Below are 26,234 nucleotides of genomic sequence, written 5' to 3'. Positions count from 1 at the left end.
ATGAGTTTATGGTCTCAATCTCTTGTTTCAAGTCTTCTTTCATACAGCATGATGTTCATTTAGTAAATTATGGTCACATTTAGAGTAAGATTTAAGATTTAGAGTGCCGAACTGACCACATTAATTTGGCTACAGCCCATCAGTAACAGTTCAAATCAAGTACAATTTATTTTATTTTTATATTTCTGGTGGGTAAACCAACAATCCTGCTCACAAACTTAACATTGTGGCAAGAAAATGTGAAAATTTTGTTTGTCTTTGGTGTTTAATTAATTATTTTAAGGCTTAGTTTATCAATCAGGCTGTCAAGAGTGTAACAAATCTGACAATAATCACTATTTCATTACACTTATTTCTCTGTTTGCAGCTTTAAACAGTTAAATCCTCTCCCTCAGTGATAACCTTCCAAACAGTTTCCACGTATTAAAACCATTTTCTGAACATGTAGTGAACATCTAGTGGGTTCATCCAGTTTTCTCCTTCACATGCTCCTCACGTACACAAAAACCCTCATCTGATCCCTCAAGGATGGCTTCAAAGTTCTCTGGCGGCCGACAAAAGACACTGTAAAGCTGCCACTCGCAAAAAAAAACAACCACAGAGTTCAGGTACAAGATGATGGCCGCTGGTTTTATTCACAAACACAATGTGATTCATCAAGAGTGGCTGAGTCAGAGCAAAGTGAAAGGACACTTGCATTATTTCAGAAATGATAAAGTACGGCGGCTCAAACACAAACACAAGCTAACGTGGATTTTAGACATTGTGTTCTGGATGAAAAACAACTTTTGATAAATTATTATCTAATGAGTGATACACAACATTAATTACCAGTGTTGGGCTAATTATTTTCACAAGTAATGTAACTAACTAATTAAACAACAATTAAACAGTTACAGATATTTAAATTTAAATGGGTTCGTTAGTCACTAATTTTTGTTTAATAATTAATTTATATACTATTAATTTATTAACTAATTAACCTACTGTAAAGCTCCATTAATGTGGGTCTTATTCTACTAAATCCTACCTGACAAAAGATAAGAACGGTTGCTGCCCTCTGGTGGTCAGGAATATTAATAAGTAGATAATTTAATTTAATTAATACATTTTAGCTGAGTGCATTGATAAAACATTTATTCAATTGCTTTTGAGAGAAATATGTATTGTTGTTATTATTATTATATGTATATTGTAAAGGTAATTAATGGGAGAAAGGATTGTCATTCGAAAAAAGTCTAAAATATATATGTTTTTTAAATGTCCAAATTGAGCTAAATATGTTTACGTTTGAATTAAGTTTCTACGTGGAAAATATGGCAGCAGTTGAGTGCTAATCACACTTTTAGGGAACAATTGTTGCCGCATGTTCAAAGTCAAAGTCAGCTTTAATGTCACTTTGACTTTGAAGCACTCAACTGCTGCCATATTTTCTACTATTAAAGTAATAATTAACAAATAACCGTATAAGCCAGAAGGAAACCTGTTAATGTTTTTAACTCTCCAAACGACTTAAAATATAGACATCAGATTTAAAACTTGATGCACATGGAGTTAGTTTTTGGAGTATACAACATTTTTTACATCTCGACATATAAAATTCCCCGTTTTCCGGCCAGTTTCGTCACTAATAAACTCCCATAAACAAGGCGTGAATCTTTAAAAAACTTCCCGTTACCCTCCTTCAGGGCGCCGGCGGAGGTCAGGACACCGAGTAAACCCATTAGCTGAGTCTTAACAGCTCACAGTCAGACGCTGGATATTCATCTTCAACGGCAAAAAATCAAAGCCAGAGGATTAAAAGCTGCCTTCTACCCTTTCTTCAAGTTCTTATTTATTTATATCCACAGAGAGGGAGGCAGTTCACTTTGAACTAAACTTCTAAGGGATGTTTTTTTTTTGTAGTCACCTTTTTTTTTTGATGCTCCCTGTCGCATGACGGGAGATAATTACTAGTTATTAATTATGAGTTTCTTCAGGTTCACCTGTGCTGAAAGAGACGCTTCATCATCTGGATGGAAGAACTAAAGGAAAATGAATAATTAATGACATTTTCAGTGACCATATGTTAAATATGACTATGATATTTTAATTTCACACTCATGAAGCGACTACAGTTGCTACGACTGTCAGATGTTATATATTTGATATGTAGATTATTACAGCAGCAAACTACTATTAACTATGTTAGCGCCATGAGTTAATTGGAAATATGTAATGAAATGTTAAAATGAGAACTTTGTTGAACCAGTTGATGGTTTGTGTTTGCAGTTTATTACAAAACATTACAAACGTTGCAGTTTAAACGTTAGCTGGACCCCTAACGATAGCAGTTCAGCTAACGTTTGCAGTTCACTTCAAACACTCTCTTTAATTTATTACTTACACTTTTTATTTTGTATTTTGAGGAAGGTAAAAAAAAGGAAACCACCCAAACTCTTTATACTATCTCTCAAACTTTATCCACCACCAACATTTCAGGAAGGGTTTAGCGGTTACTTCCCAACAAATTCTCCAAACAGACGATTTTTGGAGAAAGCTGTGAAAAGATAACAGGATGTTTCACCTCGAGCTTTAATTACTATGAGGTATGAAAAGTGTTCCTGACCAAATTACAAATTAAAATCTGGCGTTGGCCGTGGACGACGATCTCCCCCACACGGCGAGAAACAACAACAGCAGGTGAGCGTCCTTTCAAACATGATAATTTAATAATGTGTCCTCGTCCTTTTGGTACAGCGAGCGTGCCAAGTGCAGTTTCTTGGCACCGAACTAGTTGATTTCTGGTTATTAAAGCTTCCACACGGCGACCCCTCGCTGCCATTTGGGGGCCCAGCCAACGCCAACCGGCGCCAAAGCCCGCTGACATTTTCTCCCGGTGACGTTCAGAATCAGAAAGAAACAGAAATTTGAGACTCTATTTATTTATCTACTTGATCACAACTCCACAGGAGCTGCAGTCGGAGCTCCAGTAAACAAACAGCTCATCCGTCTCTGTGAGTGAATTTAGTTATATTGGATTTATAAGGCAAGAAAAATACTGTCATTAGTCTCACTGTCAGGAATAATTCAGCCTTTTGTCTCGGTCCTGCTGCTCTACAGCTGCAGGCAGTAATTTATGCAGAAACATAATGGCCTTGTGAAATACACAGGATGCTCCCAGAGCACCTAAACAACACAGGGAGCGAATTTACATCAATTTACATCACGGCGAAAAAGCACCAAAGATATTCTGACAGGATGTTTTATTCTTTTACAGTCGATTGTTATGGATAGAAAACAAAGAATTGATTGGAAATATCTTTCAATTACGTCTTTTTGCTACTGATAATAATCTAAAATGAGTTAAATATTGTATGTGTTGTTATTTAATCAGAGTATTTGTTTATGACTTTTATTACGTTTGACAGAATTGGAGCAATTAATTGTTTCTATTTTGAAAAGCCTTCAACCCTCCGATGCCCCGATACATAAAACATGATAAAGTGCCGTCTATGGGGTGTTTCTAGTGGAGAAAACACGATAAAATGTTCCTTTTTTTAACGTACGTTTTGTCACAATACAAACAATAAGTGTACAAAACCTTTTAAACTAGCTGAATTCATTGAATTAATATTAGATGTAACTGTAAATTGTTTGTACACACTGTAGTTCTTTGATCCACGTTTACGGTTTTGTTCCCCGAAGTCGGTCCCTAGCACCTCCTTCCCAATGACATCACGCAGAAAGGCGGCAAACTCTGATTGTTCGGGGACCAACACGAAGTTTGTAATTTCTATCGGCCGTGATAGTCACAACAATAATTTCACGTTTTTGGGATTTAAATTTTTTTTTTTTAAATGCCCGATTGAGAAACGTTGCATGTTGCATGTTGCGATGTTTCTGGGCATTTATTTGCAATTAAATTGCATGAGAAAGTGAAAATTACAATAATAGTTGCGATTTCTTTTTTTTTAATTTATAATAATGCCTCTAACACGTTGTGATTTATACGTATTTAATCTAACTCAGTTTTGTAAGTTAAAGCAAACATTCCTAATTAAGTAAATAAAAATTATAAAATTAACACGGTGTCACTAAAATATACGAGACTTCCCAGTTTAAAAGGAATCCCTCATTAGCTACGTGCTAGGCTCATTCACATTTTTAAGATGGTTAAAAGATGAAAGCTAGCAAATGTTAGCAATAGGTTCGCTCACTAGCTAACTAACAGTTGATGTAAATGATTGACTAGCTCGTTAGATTTTTGTGTTTATTTTTTAGACGTAAGTAGCTAGCTAACAGTTAGATTAGCTAGCTAGTGTTTTGCTATGTCGTAAAATGCTAGCTAACTCTCTAACTAGCAAACTATTGATTGATGTATATTAGCTACTTGATCATGATTGTTTTTCTATCTTAGAATATTGAGTTAGTTTTACTTCAATATATTGTCTGTTAACTGATTACATTAAAAAGTTTATGTATAATTACTTTATTATTCATATTGAGCTCAGAATAAAACAATAAAGTTAAATAAAGACAGAAAATAAAGAGGATGTCGGTGATATTCGGTGCTCTGAGAGCTGTGCCGTCCTCTGGTTGGTGATAAAGGAGTCCGGCTCCAGCTGGCCGTTGGAGTCCGGGAATGACAAAAGGCCTCGACCGGCCTGCTCGCCAGTCCGACCACGCAGGGCCGAGAACTCCCACTGAGGTCTGACCGGCCTGAACAACGAGACACTGCAGAAGAAAACAAGAAGAGTGAACACAGGATGGGAATACAAAACGAGAGGAAGCCTGAGCTCCACTTAAAGTCTCTATTTCAGCAGGTTTTAGTCGGTAAATCACGTACAGTAATTCACATATATTCAGTTTTTGGTGCTGGTTCCTATTTTAATTTCAGCCTGGATATTTATGTAATCCTTCAAAGAGAAAGAGAAACTGTGTCACTGCAGCATGAAATCACTGTAATTAATACCAGAGAACATAAGCAAGAAAGTAGTAAACAGTTTCAGCATATTGTGTTAAATTTAAATGTATTCGTGGCAGTTATGTAAAGAAAAAGTAGGCTAATGGATTTACAGCATCATTAGAGCGAGCAGAGGAATAAAACACGTTTACATGGCTCTCTAATCATGTCCTTCTGCTGTTATATCATATCATATGTTACATATTATATTATATCATATGTTATATATTTTATTATATCTGCATCAGTGTGTGAAATCAGGTTGGTTGGATTCAGGTGTTGCTCACACTGTTAGCATAACATATGATAACACATATTATAACACATATATTTTTAGTCTGATGGATGCAGACGACCTTATTTCATATTTCACACCACACACTGATGCAGATATAATATATAACATATAATATATAATATATAATACATAATATATAATATATATTTAGCAGCAGTGTCAGCTATGTAAACAATTTTATAAAGTATATAGCTACATAAAAAATTACATTTTTAATATAAAGCTTCTTCTAAACTCCAAAACAATTAAATATATATTTTAAAAAGCACAGAAATCTAAAGGATACTTTTATTAAATATTTAAAGTACTTAAGGATTTAGTTAGATAACAGATTGTTTAGTAAACTTGTGTTTTACAGTGTTTAACTTATTAAATTATTCCCCTTAATTGTTAACTCCTTTATTTCCCGTAGTCTTGTTTTCTTCCACTGTACATTAAAGTTAGGAACTGGTAATTATTTAATTGGTTTGTACAACAGAATTAAATTCTTATACCAAAACAGAGCTTGTAACTTCCACCGTACTGTAATGTAAACAAACGACAAACATTTTTATGTTTAGCTGACAAACAAAGCTTGATATTAATCTTTTTTATCTCACATTATGTGGTAGTATTTAAATATTTTGGTATTTTAATATTCAGATTGATTTTCTCTCCCATCAATTTTCACACTTTTCTGGCCCTAATTAGCTTCCGTAGAATCATGTCATGTTATTACTGTCACATAACTTTTCATCTTTTAATTATGTCATATTATCACATATTGTCTTAGTATCTCATAGTTGTGGTGTTTTAGTGTTCAGATTTGTTTCAAATCTAAAAATGTATTGACTTGAATGTATTGTATTGATCAGTTTATGTGAATTGATAAGTAATTAAACTATTTTATAATCATGTTTCATATAAAATGTTTATTTTCTGCTTTTCCTTTTCCGTAATAATTTTGAGGTTTTGGACTTTTTGCTGGACAAAACAAATATTATTTGGACATTTCACTATTTTCTGATTTTTTACAAACCAAACAATCAATTAATTGATTAAATTAAATCTGCAGACTAACATCATAATGCAAATAATAATTATTAACCCCACCTCAACCAACTAGAACAGTAAAATCCTGTGTTTTACATTAATGCGTGAGTATTTATAAACCTATTTTTACATTGTAGTATTAACATACACATATTAATTTTGGTTGGCTCTTTGTTAGTCATTATAAAGCAGTTATTAATGTCTTATTGTGCATATTCCACAAATACTAAGAGTTTCCCCTCAGTAAACTTCTAATTACTGCTTATTGATAGTGAGGAAGGACATGAATTAAGATATTAATACGCTCAGTTTGGGCTTTATAAGGTGGTAGAATCACAGAAATAATCATTCTCCCTTAATAACAGTTAAATAAATATGATCTATTCTTATGAAACAAAACACAAACAAGTGTTATTAGCGTCCGATTAACTCTAAACTATATCTTTCTAACTCAGAATATGTTCCCCATTATAAAGTCTTGCTCATAAGACCTTAAAATTAAACTGTGCTCATTTATTATCTATTAGTTATGACTACAATAACTTAAATAAACAGTAATTAGTTGTAGAATAAGCAGAATAAGACATTAATAACTGCTTTATAATAACTAATAATGAGCCAGAATGTGGCTAATATTCATGCTAATAAGCAGTTAATGGTGAATATGTACCCTAACAAAGCTGCAGCTGATAATGTGGCTGTAGGAACAGACCGCCACCTGGTGGACAGGAGAGGAAACAACATTTATTTTATTAAACTGCCAGAACTTTTTCTTTGGTTTGTTTCTGTGAGCTTTAATGAGCTGAAACAAACAAACAAACAAACAAACAAACAAACAAACAAACAAAAGAAGAAACAAGTGTCTGTGTTGACTCTTTGCTCTAAACCCTGATCAATCACTGACTGTGTGAAAGGGCCCGTTACCACGGCAACCGGTCAACACAGCCACTCAACAGAGAAGAAGACAGAAAAAGGACGAAGAGTTTGAGCATGACTGGATAAAACTGGTGACACGTGAGTCGTATTCAGTTATCAGACGGGTGCTGGTGGATGTGACGCTGATTGATTGATTATTAGAGCAGTACAATATTATAATGATTATTGTTATTATTAAACAATCTGAGACATTAAGTGACTTTAATGAAGCAGATTTGACCTTTAACTCAACCTTTATTGATACAAGGTTGTCCAGTGAGGACAGCTCAGTCTCTGCAGCATCAGACAAACACTAAATCTGAATTAATTCAAAATAAAAGAGAAGAAAAGGAGGATGAAGGGGTGAAAAAGGGCAACAAAACAATATTAAATGATACGTTTATTTTAAATATCTTCTTTGTTCTGCAGATATTCCATTGCAGGAGCAGTGTTGGGCTAAAATGTGATTGATTACTTGTTATTTTATTGATTTTATTACTTATTACTTCCTGCTGACAGTAATTAGTTACATAGATAAAGATGAAAATCACAGTATTGTGTTTCTACAGTAACCAATCAATAATATTAATACAGTATTTTGATGTAAAATTACAATATATTGTATATAACTCACAATATCTGGCTGTATTAGTCAAATAATGACCCATCATGCATTGCAAAAAAGTAATTACAGTAGTTTACACTGTTCACAATCACCAGGTTTTCACAATAAAAGTAAAACGTTTTATTTTATTAGAAGATAAATCGACTGTTAAACTTTATTTTTTGAATTAAATTGAAGTGATTCTGTGAGGTTTTTTATTCACAGTGTTTTATTTAACTGATCCTCATTAGTTCTCAGTCATGCAGCAGAGGGCGCTGTAACCAAACATATTGATCACTGAGATACTGACAACAATGTAAAAATACTCTGTTACAAGTCCTGTATTGAAAATGTGACAGTGAAAGTATAATCAATAATATAATAAACGTACTTAAAGTATTAAATTAAATGTCCCCAGTGACTGTTGTACTTTTATATATATAATATTATTAGTTATTATGACGCAGAAGCAGGATTTTATTGTTGTAATTGGTTGAAGTGGCTCGCAACTAATTATTATTTTATTATGGATTAATATGCTTATTATTATCTCCATTAACTGATGGTTACTTGGTTCGTTTGTAAAAAAAAAATGACAACAAAACACATTTTATTTGTATGTTAACATCTTAGTAAGTCAGTAAATGTGTAAAATATCTGTAGTGAAGTATAAAAAGTATACGGTGGCATTAACAGAAGAGCTGTAGCTTATATTTATAAAAATAAAGCAGCTCCGTCAGTATTTCGTGTTCAGGGATTGTTGGAGATCTTCATGCTGCAGATTTGACCTTTCTGTCAGAGCTGCTCTCAACATAAGCAGGATTACACCTCATGTCACACAGCACTTATAGGTTCACTATATAGGAGTCTGTCTGTCTGTCTGTCTGTCTGTGGTGCAAAGTAACTAATGAAATGTACTCAAGTACTGGAGTTGAATGCAACCTTGAGGTACTTAAGTAATGGCCCTGAGAACGTCTTCCAGCAGCGTGTAATGTGACATTAAATACTTAAGTAAAAGAACCAGTACAATGTAAACATACAGAAATATTATTACATGTTCTTGTTCTGCAGTAAAATCTCCCCTGTGACTGTTCTTATGTATCATGTGGTTGGATTAATAATTAATTCATTTATTATATATTCTGTCAATGATTAATATGCTGCATCAATGTTAGAGCAGCTTTTTACTGCTGTAGCTGCTCCAGGTGGAGTTATTGAACTACCACAGATAGTTCAGTCCAGTGGTTCCCAACCTACGGGTCGGGCCCCTCCAGAGGGTCACAATATAAACAGTTCAAACAGTAAGCTAACAGTAGCATATAGATAAATTTGTGAAATTCTGTAATAGGTATCTTTAGCTATTGTCATTTTATAGATTAACTAATTAGTTTACTAATCAAAAAATAATATTAGACTAATAGAAAACGATAACTGTTGCAGCACTAAATTAAATATCCACCAGTATAAAATGTTTAAAGTGCTTTTACATCAGATACTTTGAATACATTTAGGTATTAATACTTTTACTCGAGTAATACTCTCAATAACCAGACTTGTAATGGAGTATATTTAAGGTATTACTGTTCACTGGAGCGTCATTAAGTTTGACTGTCAGCTGCCAACCCCCCCACTCTGCTCTCCACATACCAGCAGCACACCTGTGGTTCTCTGTTTAAAGAGCCTGGCAGAACCTGAAACACACTTTAAAGAGATCCGCCTGTTGCAGAAGCATAAATATTCATGAGAGGAATTTTATGAGAGGGAAAAGATGAAAGACTTCCAGCATGTGTCACAGTTTATTCTCAAAGGAGACGAGTCCTGTCAGAAACATGGGGAAATCTCTTTTTATTCACAGTTGACTGAGTTCATTGAGTTTTATTTTGATCCTCAGCATATTACACAGACTGAACAACATCACAGTATAATACAGTATAATTATACTAATACTTACATTCTTTATCAGTAAATTAGATATACTTTAGTGGAAAATGTTCAGTTCATCCAGGAAGTTATGATTGTAACAATTAACTCAAATTCTGCACGACCTTGATTTTTTGTCCAATTACAGCATATTTGACTAATCATTGTAGTTTCCACAAAACTATTTTATTACAAGTTGCCTTTGATTTTTATCCAGTTATACAAAAAATGACTGTATAATAATAACTATTTTTGCTGATTTAACCTTCTCCAAGAATTTATTGCAAGAAATGGCTTTTCTCCACCATATATATTACATATTATACTAGATTTTAGTCAATCATTAACTATGTATATATAATAAGAAGAATAAATAACTTTAGCAATTATCTAAACAAGGTTAAATTGTGCTTGACAAAAAACATGAGAATAAAACAAAGTATAAATACAGTTATTCATAAAGTAACAGTATTGTCTCCTTTTTTAAAGACAATAAAGATATGTTATATAAACTATTAATATATATAATGAAGTATCAGTATTTACATTTAGGCTTGTACCTTCCGTCATTTTATACTATTTCTACATTTCAGTGGTAAATATTTAACTTTCCACTCAATTATTTTTAACCTTACAGCTATTGCTACTATAAGATATATGTAAACTATCATCTTATTAATTAAGGTGCATTGTTAAGTTATAGATTAATCTACTCAACAAGGTATAAAGCAGTGAAAACTATAGAAAAGTGTGCTCGCTGTTGAATAACGCAGGTACAAACACTGTAAAACAGTTCAGATATTTCATTATGTTAAACTCCATTCAGCAGTTGAAGTGTCAGTTATCTAAGAAGGCATAAAAATGTAAAGAATTTAACAATTAAAACGAGTAAAAAAAACTAATTTGAAAGGTTTTCACTGTAGGATATGATATATTTTTCACCGCTGTGAGTAAATAAAACTGCTCAGACTCAGAGGCTCCTGACTGGCTCTCCTCCAAGTCAGTCTGTCCCCGACGTACACCTCCGTCTCCAGACGGGATTTCCTGTCTGTCTGAGGGAAGGCCCCGATCTCAGGAACCCACCCCAGGCTCCCAGCACTGGGACTGGGACGTGGACTGGGACGTGGACTGGGACTGAGGGACAGCAGTGAGCACACTCACCCTCATTATGTTTATCAGTGGCTTTGTTTCCTGCCCTCATTGTTTAGGATGAGCAGGAAGGATGAGCCATCACAAAACCATGACTGTTCTTCCTTTATTCTGTCGTTGTGTTGCTGTAATGTGGTATCTGTTGGGTTTGAGCAGGATTAATCACTTCACGCTGTAAAACAAGATTTCAGTAAAACTAAGACTGAGTCAGCTGTAAAACACAGAGAGAGCATGACAATGTAGAAGTTGAAAGAGCTAGATAAAGGTGACGGAGAAATGGTTTGAATAGATAAAATGCAAGAGAGAAACAATTTAATTAGTTAGGTAACAGTAGCTCAAAGATAAACAGTTGGAATTAACTTAAAGTAACTGAACAGAAATATATAAATATAAAGTGATGGTATCTAAAAGTCATGTTTAAACAGTTATAATAGTTAACTGAACAGACATTTGCAGCTGAAGTTTATAATAGCCTAATGTTTGGAATATATAGTTTAATTTATGGATTAGCAGTTCAGATTAGTGGATAACAGTATTGATAGTATTAGTGGATAACAGCATTGATTAATGGATACTGACAGGGCTGTGTTGGTACTGGGGACCATAATTACTCACTTTTATCTTCAGATTCAATTATTTTTGTTCATTGAGTTACAAATAATCTGGTTTGTCATATTTGTTTCTTTGTCTAAAGTTTAGTATTTTTGCTCAACCTTTCCTGGTGTAAACCCGACACTTTAAAGTGTGAGTTAATGGAAAATACAGCTTTCAGTGATTGTAGCTGAATGAACGACAGTATTTATCTGTTCCTCCACAGGGATCACAGACTGACTGACATCAGCCTCGTATCTACTGTAAACACTGAGTGCTGCTTCCTGCCTTCTCCTGCAGGCCGACATGAGGAAGAAAAAGAAGCGACAGCCCAAAAAACCCAGAAAAAAAAAGCCTGGAAATGTGTGTAAAGTATAAACAGAAGAAACATACACGGTAGTCGGCAGTGTACAGTAAATATAAAGCAACTGGTAGCAACAGGTTGGCTTCTAGGTTTTAGAAATAGGTCAAAATATGAGCAAAAACATGTTATTCTCACCCTGTTTTTATACGGATTAAACAAATGAGATGTTCATTAGTGAGTTTTATAGGTATAGATAATTTTTTGGCAGAGCCAACCTAGCTGTTTCCCTGCTAAGCTAAGCTAATCGCTTGCTGGATGTAGCTTCATATTTACAGATATAAGAGTATCTTCTCATGTAACTCTCTCTATATATATATATATACTATCCTAAGTTCACCAAATCAAGTCATATCAACTTGTTTCACACAACAAAGCATTATCGTTGCAATGATTATTGATCCGTCCCTCCAGGATTTCACACTTTTTGGGGAATTGATGAATTTTAAAGCTGCTTTTCTAAAAAAATTGCAATGTTTTTAGTGATTCTTTTCAATTAAATTGTGGTGAAAATTGCTAAAAATAGTCACAATTTTCATTTAAATTTTTAGTGTAATTCATAAAAAAATTTAAGGCAACTTGTTTATATCAAATTTGTGGAAAAAAATTGCAAGGTCGCCCGAATTCATGGTAGAATTTGTGTTAATTGTTCATTGTAACTAAACATCGCCACTTCCTGGAGGGACTGAATAGTGAAATATTGAACTACTGAATGGATTTGGGATGATTCTAGCGCCATCTTCAGGTCAAAGTTTTATTTTATCCAACACTTTGGTTTACAACTTAATGCCTGCAAAACTAATTCCTGTTAACCTCAGTACTTTGTGTTTAGTGTTATGTTTATATAGAAACATTTGGGTATGTTTGTGTACATAAATAGATGAATCTGTAGTTTCGCTTTATTTCTCTTTGTAGCACCGGATGTTTGGAATACAAAAATAACTGACCGTACCATGCAGATTTGCTAGTGTGGCTTTAGACTCTACATTTTGGGACATTTTAGATCCATAGTGTTTGTATAAAAGGTTTAATTATCAGACGTCACACATGGTTTGTCTGAAACCCTGGTTTAAGGTTTCTATGGACAAAACCTCCGAGGCCTTCGGGTCCGACAGGCCGCAGTTCGAGAGCTTCCTGGCGGAGATGGTGCGGTGGCTTTCGGACCGTCAGCAGCAGGTGGACGAGCTGTTCAGCCACAGCGACACAGACAGAAGTGGATCAGTCAACCTGAAGGATTTCGAGCTGGGTAATCCATCTTCTCTCTGCACTTTCATCCCCACAGTCTCAGCAGGCTGTGAGAAGCTCTGTTTCTTGACAACAATCACAGTTGTTTCCTGTGATTTATGGTTTAATATGCTAATATCAGATTGAAAACTCCCTTGTAATTTCTCACAGCAGCCTTCAGTGTCTGCTCCAGCTCCTCTGAATGTCAGATACAGATAATCTTGAAGGAAAAAGAGATTAGAAAGAGATATGTGGGTCAGTATTAACCAAATGCCACAGTGTGGTTGTACTGAAGTATTTATGGAGGGTACTGTGAGTCAGACTTTTGATAATGCGAGCAGTGGCTCATTTCCTCTTATCCCTCTCGCAGATAAGAGCAGCTGGCTCTGGGAAACACAACCGGGACAATGTTCCTTTTGTCTGTCAAACTTCAAGAGCTCTGAGTAAACTACACTTTTGTACTGAGAGGTGTTTGAGGAGCTCCTAGGAGCAGGTTTCAAAGCAGCCCTGCAGGACAGTAATGATGAGGTTCAGACTGTGATTCATCAGCTCAGCTCGTACATCTTAATGATTCAGAAAATCTTCCCCAGTCTTCTCCTTTAGTGAGCATTTGTTTTTGTTTTGGATTAAAATATCTCAACAAATATTGGAGATTGCCATAAAATGTGGTTCAGTCATTCATGTCTCATATGGCTTTTTTATCTAGCGCCATCAAGTTTTTAATTTATCCAGTACTTTGGTTTATGACATAACATATATATCTAAAAAACTAATGACGTTCCCATCAGCCTTTGTGTTTTGTGCAACTGTTAGCATGCTAACACGCATAGCTAACATGATAAACATGGTAAACACATGAAGAGCATAAATGGATTCTGTAAAATCTGTCAAACAAATCACCAACCTCAAGATTTAGAAACATTTATACATTTTAATGACCCAATATTCTTTTTAAATGAAAGAAAATGGTCCAAAAATCTCTGTTTGTCTCTCTAGAGCTCATTTTTGTAATCGTAACACAATTATTTCCAACATAATAAAATACATTTCTTTGCAAAATAAGAAATGATGTTCTGCATTTGTTGTTAAAGAGAAAAATGAGACAACACGGAGCAAAATGAATGTCAGTGTCTGTCACTGAATTTACATGAATAGCATTAAAGTACTTGACTCTTTACATCGACAGAAAGAAAATGAATTAAAGTTCCTTTATTTGAGTCCTCACAAAAAGAAAATGAAAACTCTAACTGAAGGAAATGTTAATGTGGTTTTTACGGTTTAAATATTGTAAATTTGTTCCTATCAGTAATGAATCATCACATTTAAAGAAATTCTACCAGCTGCAACATGAGCAGTATGAACCTATCGATATTGATCAGACTCCATTATGATTGACCCGAGTGTCGCTGGCTGCAGGTCTGATGAACCTGGGCGTCCCCTGTCAGCAGTTTCAGCTCCACGCGCTGACTCAGCAGCTGCAGAACGCCAACGACACCATCAGTTATCAAGACCTGAGCCGACAAATACAGAGACTGAGGTAAAACAAACAGTTTCCCTGATTGAGTTTCTGTTTTGTTTTTGTTGTTATTAACTGTTTGTTTGTTTTCTGTCTTTTTGAGCGACGGCACAGAGACCAACACTCAGATATCAGAGGACAGATGTTCTCCACATCAGCCACTGAACCCTGAAAAGGACAGGTAACTCGTGTGTGTGTGTGTGTGTGTGTGTGTGTAAACGTACTTCAAGACACTACTGTTCTCTCTATATGACCAACATAACAACAAAGTGACAGTTCATTAGCTGCTACTTTAAGTAAAAATAGCAAACTGTTATAAGTAAAAGTCCTGCAGTCAAAATCAAAAAAAGAAATCAAAGAGCTACTTTCTTCCACAGATTTCCTGTAAAAACAGGCAGCTATGGAGGGCAGCTACAAACTTCATTAATGATCCTCTGTCTGTCTCTGAGGTTGTGTTCACTGGGAGGCTGCTGAGCCCCGTTCAGACGCTAACGGCAGCTACATTAGCATTTAGTGGAGTTGAGTAACATTAAGTTTTAAGAATGATTCATACAAAAATACAAAAAAATTGAGTTTTCTTTACATTTTTTGGGGGCATAAATTGTTAATATATGACTGAGGATGCAATGTTGTACTTGAGGATGGCTGTTAGTGTAACAATCAGACAATCAGTCAGAAAACCAGTTCACAAACAACAGACCAACCAGAACCTTTTATACCCTGTCCCCTGCTCCCTGACCTGCCAATCAGGGAGAAGCTCTCTGATCAGGTGGCTTCAATCTCCCCTCGTTAAGAGCTAAATACTTAATACTTAATTGTATTTGGACAGAATAATAATCACGTTAATCCTCTAAAATATATACATAATCAAGTTGATAAACAAGTAAACATTCCTGCCTTTGAAATTAACTGACCTTACAGCAGAAAACATTACCCATTTCATAATAATATATATATATATTGTCCTTTATATTATATATTAATGTGTGACCATCGTGTTGCAGGGAGCTTGAATCCATAATAACACATCATAATTTATTAGTAAATATATATTTTTATACAGTAATTCCTTCTAAAAAGTAGAAGAGTATAAAGTAGCATAAAATGGAAATTACCTCAAAACTGTTTACTGCATTAAAGCTGCAATAGGTAACTTTCATTAAAGATATAACTTTTTTTATCGTATTTACTGAAACTTTGACAAAATCCTGACAGTAATACATGAGACAGATAATGAACCACTGCAAATCACTGGGGACAGCTAATACATCTTATTTCTTTATAACTGTCTCTCTCTTCTTTGGCTGAACTGTAACAAACCTCAGTCAGTTATTTCTGAGCTCGGCTATCAGCAATAAATCTACAGACACACGAGCGCTCAACAGCTACGTCAACGCAGCAGACCTCAACGCGACCTGAACACAAGTGGTGTTGCTTTTTTTGACCTGCTCGCCATAAATGTTTTTTGTGTGTGTGTGTGTGTGAGAGAGAGAGAGACAGATTTATGGTGTTTATCAGACAACCAGGAACCGACTGTAAACCACAACAATCTTTGTTTAAAGACAAATCAAACAACTGACCTTTCCTATGTGACCTAACGCCCTTTATGGAACCTCAGTCAACTCTCCTGTGATATGTTGAAGACATTTTCAAGATGGTTAAAATATCAAAGTCACATCTTAAGTTCGCGAATGTTAGCAAACTATTCTACATCTATATTGTTACATTGCTAATTAAAAAATACACATTAAATAAAAAATAAATAAAATAGAAAAATACAACATATAATGAAAATAGATGAAATTAAAATAAGTTATATGTAATATACAGTTTTTTATATATGTGATTGATAAGGAACATTGTACAGGTTACAGTGGGATGTAAAAATAAATGATTGTACAGGGATAAATATATATAAAGCAGTATAGATTAGGGGAAATATAAGCAATTAATATACAGTACAGATCTAATATCAATAATGTTTTTGTAGTAAATGATATATATGTATCTATATATGCACAAACTAAACAGTATTGGCATTAAGATAATGTTTTAGCTGCTCTTAATGACTGTGACGTTTCCTTTAGTGCTTCATTTGTGTATTTTAGTGACTTTTAGATGGATTGCCATTAAATACACATTCATGTTCTCTTCAGGATAAACTGTAAAAACTTTGGTTTTCCTTTAACTTTTCATATAACTGTAGTGATGTCACAAAGTTAAAACTCTAATTTGTCCTTTGCTTTATTAACAGCTTGTTAGCTCTTGTTAGCTTTCATTATAGCAGATATACACACTGTTTAATTAATTTATTACACTTTTGTTCTTGTTTTTTTGGTTTTTGAATTGAGATTTTAAAACTCCAAAGAAAGAAAAGGAAGTTGTTTGTAAATTATTTATTTATTTGGCACTTCAGGGCTACCGTAGAGTCTCTTATATAAAACAACACAGACTCATCTTTACCACATTAACTCGCACAGAGCACAGAGTGAAGTGTACAGCAACACGGACACAAAACATACGTCAGCTTTTATAAAACAAGTCAGGTCAAGTTGATTTATCGAACCCATAATTACAACCTCTCAAACTGTTTCACACGACTCTTATTTCAAAGCAAGAATTTAACTCCCCGACCCCCCCGAAAAAAAACCCCAAAACAGGCTCATAAACAGATCCTGTGTGATCAGACTTTAACTGTCACCAACAGGTTCGTCCGTCTGAGCGTCAGACTGATCCCCTTCGACTCCGCCGCAGCCCATCCAGGGAACTTCGAGGTGGTTTTGTCGAGCAGCAGCAGAGTTTTCAGTCTGATGAGAATAATCCGGGACCGGGTCGGGATCCAGACCTCCAGGCTGGAGGTTTTCCGGAGCAGAGTGCCCACAGAGGAGGCCCGACTGCCCCCGGAGAGCTCGCTGGAGGAGTGTGGCTTTAAAGGAGGGCCAGAGGGAAGTCCTCTAGAGGACACTGTGTACTACGACTACACGCTGCTGTTTACAGACTGTCCGCTCCTCAACTGTGACCATTACTTCAGGTCAACTGAAGACTCTGCTGCCAGGAGGAGGAGCCCCCGTCCATAAACATGTTAGCATTGTGGTAGCATTGTGGTTCAGACTGAAATATCTCACATGGATTTTCATTTTTAGGATGAAACTGTAATAACTTTAGTTTTAACTTCCATTCTGGCGCCATCATGTGGTTACAGTTTTAATTTGGTCAAACACATTTGGTTTATGACCAAATTCGCTGCTAAACTAATTAAATTCCCATCAGCCTCAGGTGTATACATTAGCATGCTGAAACACTTAACTAAGATAATGAACATGGTAAAGAATTATATCTGCTTAGCATCAGCAAGGTGATAGCATTAGCATCAGCTTTACTTTATGCTTTGTGTTGAAATTGAAGATGAGAATGTGGTAAACATTAGTATCAACTGTAGTTGTTGAGTTTAGTGTTTTTTTAGTAACTCCAGCTATCAGATACATGTAGTTGAGTAAATGTAGTAAAGCAGAAGTATAAAGTAGCATAAATAAATACCCACGTAAAGTAAAAGTAAATTGTACTTAAAACCCCTAAAAATAACTTTTTTATTTTGTGTTGATTCTTGCACTCCACCTGTGAGACGCATAAAAACACGCTCTTGAAACCGTAGGTGTAAGTGTCTGTACACCGGTGGCATTGAAACCGACACACAAACAGTCGATCCTCTCACTGATGGTCTGGTCTGTTTATGTAGCTCACACAGAGACATCAGTAATACATTACAGAACAGTAACTTGAGTAAAAGTACTTTTACACAGAAAATCAAACATTAAAGCTCAACAATCAGGCCTTAAAAGAGGATTAATGTCAGAAAGCTCGCGCGCGCACGTCCACACTCAGCACCTCCAGCGCCCCCTGTTCTTAATTACCACTTCCTCAGAGCTTTTTGTATGTTACCATACAAAACCAGTGTATATTATAATACTCGCTCGTCTCTCCGGCGGGTGGGTGGTGAGGACTCGAAGCCGACACATTGCTCAGTTGGACTCAGTGGAAACTGCTGGGCTAGTGGAAACCACAGAGCGGCTATAAACAGCTGCTGGTGGCGGCCGCTAAAGCGTGCCATACAGCCGACACACCCAGCAGCTTCCCCTGCTCACTCCACCCTGAAAGACTCTCAGATTCCAGTTGCAGAGCAAATTCACTGCTTTTATTTATTCACACACACACACACAGACACACATACACACACATACAGGACACAACAACCAGAAAACATACAATTATAACAAAACGTTTTCAAAGTCAAAATAATATTTATTCCATAGTTTCAAAATTACTGCACAATATAAATATTACAAAAGGGAATACTTTGTGTACTTTTCAATATACTTAAACACTGTTAACATTTGGGATGAAAACACAGACGAGGGCTGCAGCAGTTATGTTGTATATATATATTTATATTAATGCTGCTCCCAGATCAGTAACATGTTCTATGATTTGGGTCCAAACTACTGACACTAAAGACTTTAAAGGTAAAGTTTAAACATTTTGGGAAATACTTTGTTACTTTTTCAGGTATTTGTAGTTGAGTTTTTATTTTTCTAAACACTTTTTACTTTCATCTTTTTCATCATTTTTACACAAATATATGCATTTTCTACTGGTTACACGTTCAAAAACAGGCCCTTTACTGTAGTTTTAATACATCTGAGGGGAAATATCAACTATTATTATTATTATTTTTTAGCCATTAGGTTTTCACCTTTAACCTGGTGACACAAAACAGTGTGTGAGATTGTTAGCATAAAGACTGGAAACAGACAACACATTATGTTAATAATGAGCTTTATAGGTGTTTGGACAGAACCGGGCTGCCTGTTTCTCTCTGTTTACTGTCTTTATGTTTTTATTTTTATAGCAGAAAATAAAAGGATATATTAGTACTGTTGATTTTATGGTTTTATTCCAGTTTTTAATGTATAAATACAAGTTTTTACTATCAAAAGAAACAGTTTTACCATTTAAAAATACCATATAAATGCTGTATAAAAAAGTTTTTTTGCCATAAGAATAATGAGAGGTTTTCTGTGCAATTTACAGTCTGTAATATAAACATTTTATTATTCTTAATTATTATTTTATTATATTTGGTCTTTTACTCTCACGGTTTGACATTTGTTATTTAGCTTATAACTTTCACTTTATTTCCCAAAATGTTGAACAATCCCTTTAATTGAATACACCCACTGTAGATGTCTGTGTGTGTGGATGTGAATACTGTATTTACAGATAATAAACTGAAGCAGAGGAGTTTATTTTAGCTGTCTGACTGAATATTTTTGGCTTTATTATTCATAAGATTTTAGCAGTTTTGTTTTTTGACCAGCAGAAACAAACACTTTTACACATTATATCAACTTTCAAGTCAATATGTTGAACTTGTTAGCAAACAGCAGTTGCTTATTTACACATCCAGCAGTTACAGAGCAACATTATGATTCATTTGAGGGAAATATCCGTGAATTTAACTGCTAAATGTCTGCAAACAGCTTCCGCTATAGATATCGCTATAAACAGCGCTATGAGAGCTGTAACAGTGAGTAAAGTTGTGTTGTAAGGATAAACGTGTTGATTTTAGCCACTTTAAAGCAACATTATGTCATTTTTAATAACTTAAAATAAATGTTTTATTAGCATTCTGATGCTACTCTGAGTTGAGTTCATTCCCCGGTTCTCGCTCTGTGTAACTTTTGGTTTCGGGTTGTCACAGGTGGCTTAATGGCAGTAAGTCACAACCACCAACTGGGACAGGAGGAAGATATGGAGTCACTGCTGGTTGTGCCAGAACCAGAACCAGAACCAGAACCAGGAGTGTTCAGGCTCTGTAGCTTCTATGGACTTACCTAAGGGCAAAGAGAAGGGATGCACAGGTGTGTAAAAACTACAGAACCTTTAAAAATTCAAAAATGTGAAATAATTTCATCTGTATCGGCCACAAGAAGCAGGTAATTACAGCTGTCCATAAGTACAACGGTGGTATTATAACTGGAGGCACCAAATCTTCCATAGTATTGCTTTAAAGTGTGTAATCCTTCAGTCTGTTTAAAAGCATGAAAAACCAAAAAAAAATGCAGTTTGAAAAGCTTTTTCCAGTTTTCTTAACCCGAACATTTATTATTACTGGTTGCTTGTAACAGAACTTTTCATAAACAGCATTTATTGTGATATAAAAGTGTAAAAGATGTGTACGACGCTCTGAAGGCCACAGTAAAAATGCCCAACTGTTAAAAGAAAATCATAGTTTCTAAAAAATAAATCTCCCAGTGAGTTGAAATAATTCAGCTTTTTTTTGGGGGGGAAGCAAAAAAAAAAAGACAGAATATTAACAAAAATATCTGTGATGGAAAAAGATTCCTTTACTTAGGATTTCCCTCACAAATGAAGGGTTTTATGTTGGTTCACAGTTTTTTAAATAGCCATAAAACCCATGATTTCAAAAATAATTCCAGTTAACGTCAACGAGTCTTGATCCTGGAGCCGATCCTTCGGTGGGCAGACAGAATACCGAGTACTCAGACATTCAAATACATGTTTCAGCTGTTTTTTCCTGCACCGCCAAAACCCTCACGGTTTACGAGGAGTTTGTTTATAGGCCAGAAAAGAAGCTGCGGCAGCAAAATGAGCTTTTAAAAACTCGTCCTGACAGTCCCGTCTGCCGGCTACGAGTCCGTCCTGCCGCCGGGGGTCGATTGTCTCGCTGCTCTTTACGCAGAAAACACAATAAGTCTGAAAGGAGAAGCAGGAAGTGTGTTTTCCTTTGGTTGGTCGAGGGGGAGAGAAACACTGACTCTGGAAGCGGCAGGAAGGATGAACCAAAACGTTCCTCCAGTATTCCCAATTGCACTTGATCGCCAGCCTCGGCCGCTCCCTTCAGCATTTAGTCGTAGTCGAACCCTTGCCGCTCGTCCTCGAGTCGATCTTGGCCACCAGCAGTCGGAGAGAGTCGCCCGACGATCGAATCAGTTCTCTGCCGCTGAGGTTAAAAACATACAGAGGAGCTTTTATTGCACAGTCACTGAGGGAGGAGACAGCAGACTGCGTGTAACCGAACTTTAATACTCACGTGTTGTACTCCATACCGACCAGGCTGATGCCGTTAACCGCCAGGACGCGGTCGCCTGTCCTCAGTTTCTGACACTGAGCGGCGGGAGAGTCGGGAACCACTGACTTCACGTAGATGCCGCTCATTCTCAGCTGCGTTTTCTAAATAAAACAGGAAAGATTATCCACAGCTGTGAGTTGGGAGAGTTACATGTAGAAAGAATTACTGTTAAATATCTGTAACAGAACAACGTTTGTTCACATGAAGCAGATTCAGAGCGTTTTCACAACTGGAAAGCAGAACTCGCTTTGATGCTGTTTCCTCTGTTTCTGCCTTTAAGACAAAATACTGGAGAAACTTCCGCATAGTGATAGTATTTTCTTCTGTGATGATGATTTGGAAAATGTAGGTTTAGCTGTGGTTTCGCTTCGGAGATCAGAGGGATGTTAAAATATCTCAACAACTATTCATCTACAAACATTTCTGATCCTAGAAGAGGAACTGATGTTAGTTTCACCTGTTAGCTGTCGATACTTCGGTTTATACCTTCATCATGAACGGATTGAAGAACCAAAGCTAATCTGGTGGAAAAGGGGAACTCCTGATGAACACTTCTCTTAACAATTTCAGTGTTTTTGAATCATTAAAGGTCCACTATGCGATCCTGCATGACGTTACTTCTATTGTCTTTTAAAGTAAATACCAAACAAAACAGAGCAAGCTCGCCCCTCCCCCCCATGTTTCCGTAACTGTCATGAACGCGCATGCATGCGGCATGGAAATTCAAAAAGTGGAGTTGCTGCCACAGCTAACGTCACTAAGATGCTGAGCTAAGTCTTAACACCAATATGTTGTACGATATGAGGCTATTAGTTACAGCTCGATATATTGAAAATATCTTGTATGAGCTTATGCAAAAGATCGGAAGCAGAGAACGCCATGGATTTGTTTTATTTTTATGCACTGTTATCTCGGTGATAACAACTTATTAATTCGTTATCTCGAATAAAACAAAAAATCGTATTTGTCGTTGATAACGACTTAAATTAATTAATGTTCTTCGTCTCTGACAAATTAATTGCGCTCTACGAACGGGCTTCCCGCACTTACCGGTTGGGCTACAGGCTACGGCCAGCCATGCTACGGAAGCCGTTCGGTGCAGCATTATTACATTGAAGTCAAAACTAGGAACTAAAACTATTACATTATTGAAATGGCTTACAAGTGTCGATAATTTCTTGTTTCGCCTCTCTTACCAACCTGTCGAGCTGCAAGTCGTGGAAGCCAGTACGCTACTCAATCAACTCTGCTCTCTGCCCCCCAATTATGTGCATGCGCACTAACCCCCCACCCCTCCCCCTCTCCCAACCATCTTGTTGGTGATTGGCTGGAATTGGTGTTTTGTTGTATTTGGTGCACAGCCTGCGCCCTAGGTGTTGTTTGACGTTTACGAGCCCCTGTGTGTCTCCCCTGAGACCGGGTTTTTTCACAGTGTGTTCAGGGCTAGCGGATCAAGGAGAGATGCCTACGATTTGAGAAAAAAATTAAATCGCGCTGAAACCATGCAAGATCGCATAGTGCACCTTTAATTTTACCTCCGATTACTATTTAACATCACATTGTAGCTCGTAACTAATCACTGATGTATGTGTGTATGAATGTGACCACGAATGAGGCTGATATTTAAAAGAAATTACAGGAAATGCTAAAAGTATTTTCACAAGTAATGTTGCAGTATTTGTGTAGTATTTTATGTTTTATTATTAATTACTTTCACTTTTTATACATATATATTTCAGAGATTCCTCTGCGTACTACCAGTGGTACTAATACCAGTGCTTTAAACTCAGATGGTAAATATTGAACCTGCTGAACATAAACATGTTAGCATTGTCACTGTTAGCGTGTCAGCATGCTCACGTCTTTAAATTGCTTTTTTTGTCCAACCAACAGATAAAAAAAACAAAATTATTTAGTTTACTATAAGAAAAACCTAATTTAAGAGGCTGGAATCAGAGATATTTTGGCATTTTTACAATTAATAAGTATTAAAATAGTTAATTTTCTGTCAACTAATCATTTTTATTTTAAAATATATATAAGAAAGCCCAAATATCTGTCTAAAAGCTGCACCATATTGGCTCCAGTCAGTAAGAACATTTAGTGTGATTAGTCCGGATTAAATTATGTGAAAACAATAAAAACTGATTAGAGTCAAACTCATTTTACACAACAAGTAAATACGTGTTATTGAATCAGTGTTATTGAAGGAGAGAAGTTACCATCCCGTCCACGAGCGCCAGTCCAAGACCATGAGGTCCTCTGTGCAGCTCCACTGTGAACACTTCCTCTCTGTCTTCCTCCTCTTCCTCCTCCACATTGTCCTTCTTCCACTCAGCGTATCCGACGGCTGAACAGACACAAACACATAAAACAAAGCAGGTTAAACACAATGTTAAAGATTTAAAGTTAAAAGTTGAGTAAATTAAGTTTCATGGACATAAACCAGCACCCAGACTCCAATAAATGTTTATACACTTCCAATTATCCACATTAATGACCCGGATTTAACTAATTTTCTCATCTGTTTTGGCAACACAGCGCACGAAACTCGCCAAACAGTTAGCAAAGCTTTGGTGCACATTAGATTAAACCTTTTAGATTATCTGCTGAGCTGCCTGAAATCAGATTTGTTAGCTTGAACGGAGACAAGTTAATGTTATACTGGCAGTTGTGGTTCTTTTCATTTAAAGGGTCAAAGGTTTAATCTGATCAATACTCAATACTTACGTAACCATGCTAACACGCATCTGTTCTTTTATATTTAATCGCTGACAAATGAGATAAATGAAACTAAATAAGCACCAAACACAAAGTACAGCTGATCCTAATGCTAACATCAGTGTGTTAACAGCCTCACAGAGATATATTTCAGCATTTTGTTCATTTCTAATGAGAAAAATCTAATAAAAGAGTATATTTTTTAATTTCAGGTTAATATTTTAATTTAACAATGAGAAGAAAACACTATATTTGTCCAAAAAGAAGCCTATTAAGTTGTATTATTGTTAAAAATTTACATAAAATACACAAACAAACATATTACAGACATAAACTGTCTAAAAAGTTTCTAAAATATCAGAAAAACTCATCTCTGATCGCTATTCACAGGAAATAATCTCATTTTACACAAACTTCCTGCAGTTATTGTGTTCATTGTTCAGTTTATCAGTTCTGTTATTGTTGTGCATTTAATATAATATTATATATATATACATATATATATATATATATATATATATATAATAAGGGCTCTAATAAGGAATAAACACAGTATTTATTGAACAGGTGTAACTTCCTGTCTTCCTCATCCTGTCACAACATTAACGCAGCAACAGTAGCATTCCCACCCCTGCAGCTCCTGCCGCCCCCCCACCACCCTCCCTCTGCCTTTTTCCCAACATGCAGTCTGTCTGCCCCCCACGCAGGACCTGCCCCGAACAATGCCGCTCCCGATTAAGATTCCACGCACCAACCCAACTGTAAATTCCCATGACGGATCGGCCACTGCTCTTTTCTCTCCTGACATCACCACCTCGCTGTAATTCTTGGGGCCAGATTAAAGGATTACCAAACTTTCAAAATAACATTAGCTGTTAGAGGTAGAGACGCTGGAGGCCGAGGTTCGGGCGCTGCACGCCGCGATGATATAGTTCCCATCAGGGGGGTAAAAGAACAGGACAGTTCCTCTGTTAAATACATTATATAAACATCAGTACACATTCATTTACAGATTAGTATTTGATTTATAAGATTTACACAATATCTTAAAACTATCTTAAAAATGACAATTTAATGCATTTTAATTTCTTACTTCTAAAAATCAATAACTTAAATATAAACAAAGTGCTGGAAAAGTAAACAAAGGCCATAGAGTTTAATTTATTACAATGTTTAATGTTGTAATCTTGGGGCTGATATTAATTAATATGCTGATTATTTTCCTGATTAATCGATCGCTTAGTGTTTAAAACATCATAAGCATCAACATATTTGTTAAGTTGCATGTCTGCATACATCTGTATATACATATCTGTACAGGAGATCACATTTATTAGTTAATTTAAGTTAATTTTAATTTAAGTTAATTTGAAGTAGCGGAGAATGGGTAGGAATAAATTGTGAGGATTTATTAATTGAGTTAGTGTACAGCTTTATTGTCCATTTCATTTTAATGTTATTTTGTCTCAGATCTATCAGCTGTCTTATATTTCCCAAACAACAATAAGAAAACCAAATATATTTAATTTACTACAATGAAGGGACAGAAAAGAGGGAATTTCTCCCATTTGGAAAGTTGGGACAGTTAAATGTTTGACATTTATGCTTGAAAAGTAACTTCAGTTATTAATAAATGCTAAAAATTTGTTGCAGTGACTCATTAAAGGTTGAACACGGCAACCTTCAGCATCTGTAGATAGAAACGTCTCATTCTAAGGTAACAAAAACACAATTATTCTTACTTTCAGGTGATTAAACACAAATGAAAACATACCTATAAATATTATATTCAGTTTTTGCCAATAGAT

General features: G+C 35.6%; 2 protein-coding genes across 2 annotated transcripts in view; one reads left to right on the top strand and one right to left on the bottom strand.

Moving 5' to 3' along the window:
• Window positions 1-12,618: 12,618 nt before the first annotated feature.
• LOC118323439 lies at window positions 12,619-18,089 on the top strand. The gene is made up of 4 exons (XM_035655404.1): window positions 12,619-13,061; window positions 14,456-14,576; window positions 14,659-14,736; window positions 17,263-18,089. Exons 1-4 carry the CDS (start codon window positions 12,863-12,865, stop codon window positions 17,630-17,632), a joined length of 768 nt encoding a protein of 255 aa, XP_035511297.1. The 5' UTR covers window positions 12,619-12,862; the 3' UTR covers window positions 17,633-18,089.
• Window positions 18,090-19,572: 1,483 nt separating this feature from the next.
• Window positions 19,573-26,234, bottom strand: part of si:ch73-281f12.4 (RA_Radil_like and Myo5p-like_CBD_Rasip1 domain-containing protein) — a gene marked incomplete at its 5' end in the record, with an annotated part of 28,285 nt that continues 21,623 nt past the window's right edge. The window contains 3 exon segments of the mRNA XM_035655380.1: window positions 19,573-21,576; window positions 21,667-21,806; window positions 23,928-24,055. Coding sequence (XP_035511273.1) covers window positions 21,474-21,576; window positions 21,667-21,806; window positions 23,928-24,055 — 371 coding nt within the window.

Source organism: Morone saxatilis, unplaced genomic scaffold (assembly GCF_004916995.1).
Source record: "Morone saxatilis isolate NCDOM2014 unplaced genomic scaffold, NCSU_SB_2.0 Contig14, whole genome shotgun sequence".
NCBI classification, from domain to species: Eukaryota; Metazoa; Chordata; class Actinopteri; family Moronidae; genus Morone; species Morone saxatilis.
The sequence above is the reverse complement of the archived record's forward strand: the minus strand, read 5'-3'. Positions and strand labels throughout refer to the sequence as shown.

Excerpts from the sequence above, each read along its gene's own strand:
- LOC118323439 (XM_035655404.1), top strand. The coding sequence starts at position 12,863 with ATGGTTTGTCTGAAACCCTGGTTTAAGGTTTCTATGGACAAAACCTCC. Across the intron at positions 13,062-14,455 it reads CCTGAAGGATTTCGAGCTGG|GTCTGATGAACCTGGGCGTC; the intron begins GTAATCCATCTT and ends CGCTGGCTGCAG. Across the intron at positions 14,577-14,658 it reads CGACAAATACAGAGACTGAG|CGACGGCACAGAGACCAACA; the intron begins GTAAAACAAACA and ends TGTCTTTTTGAG.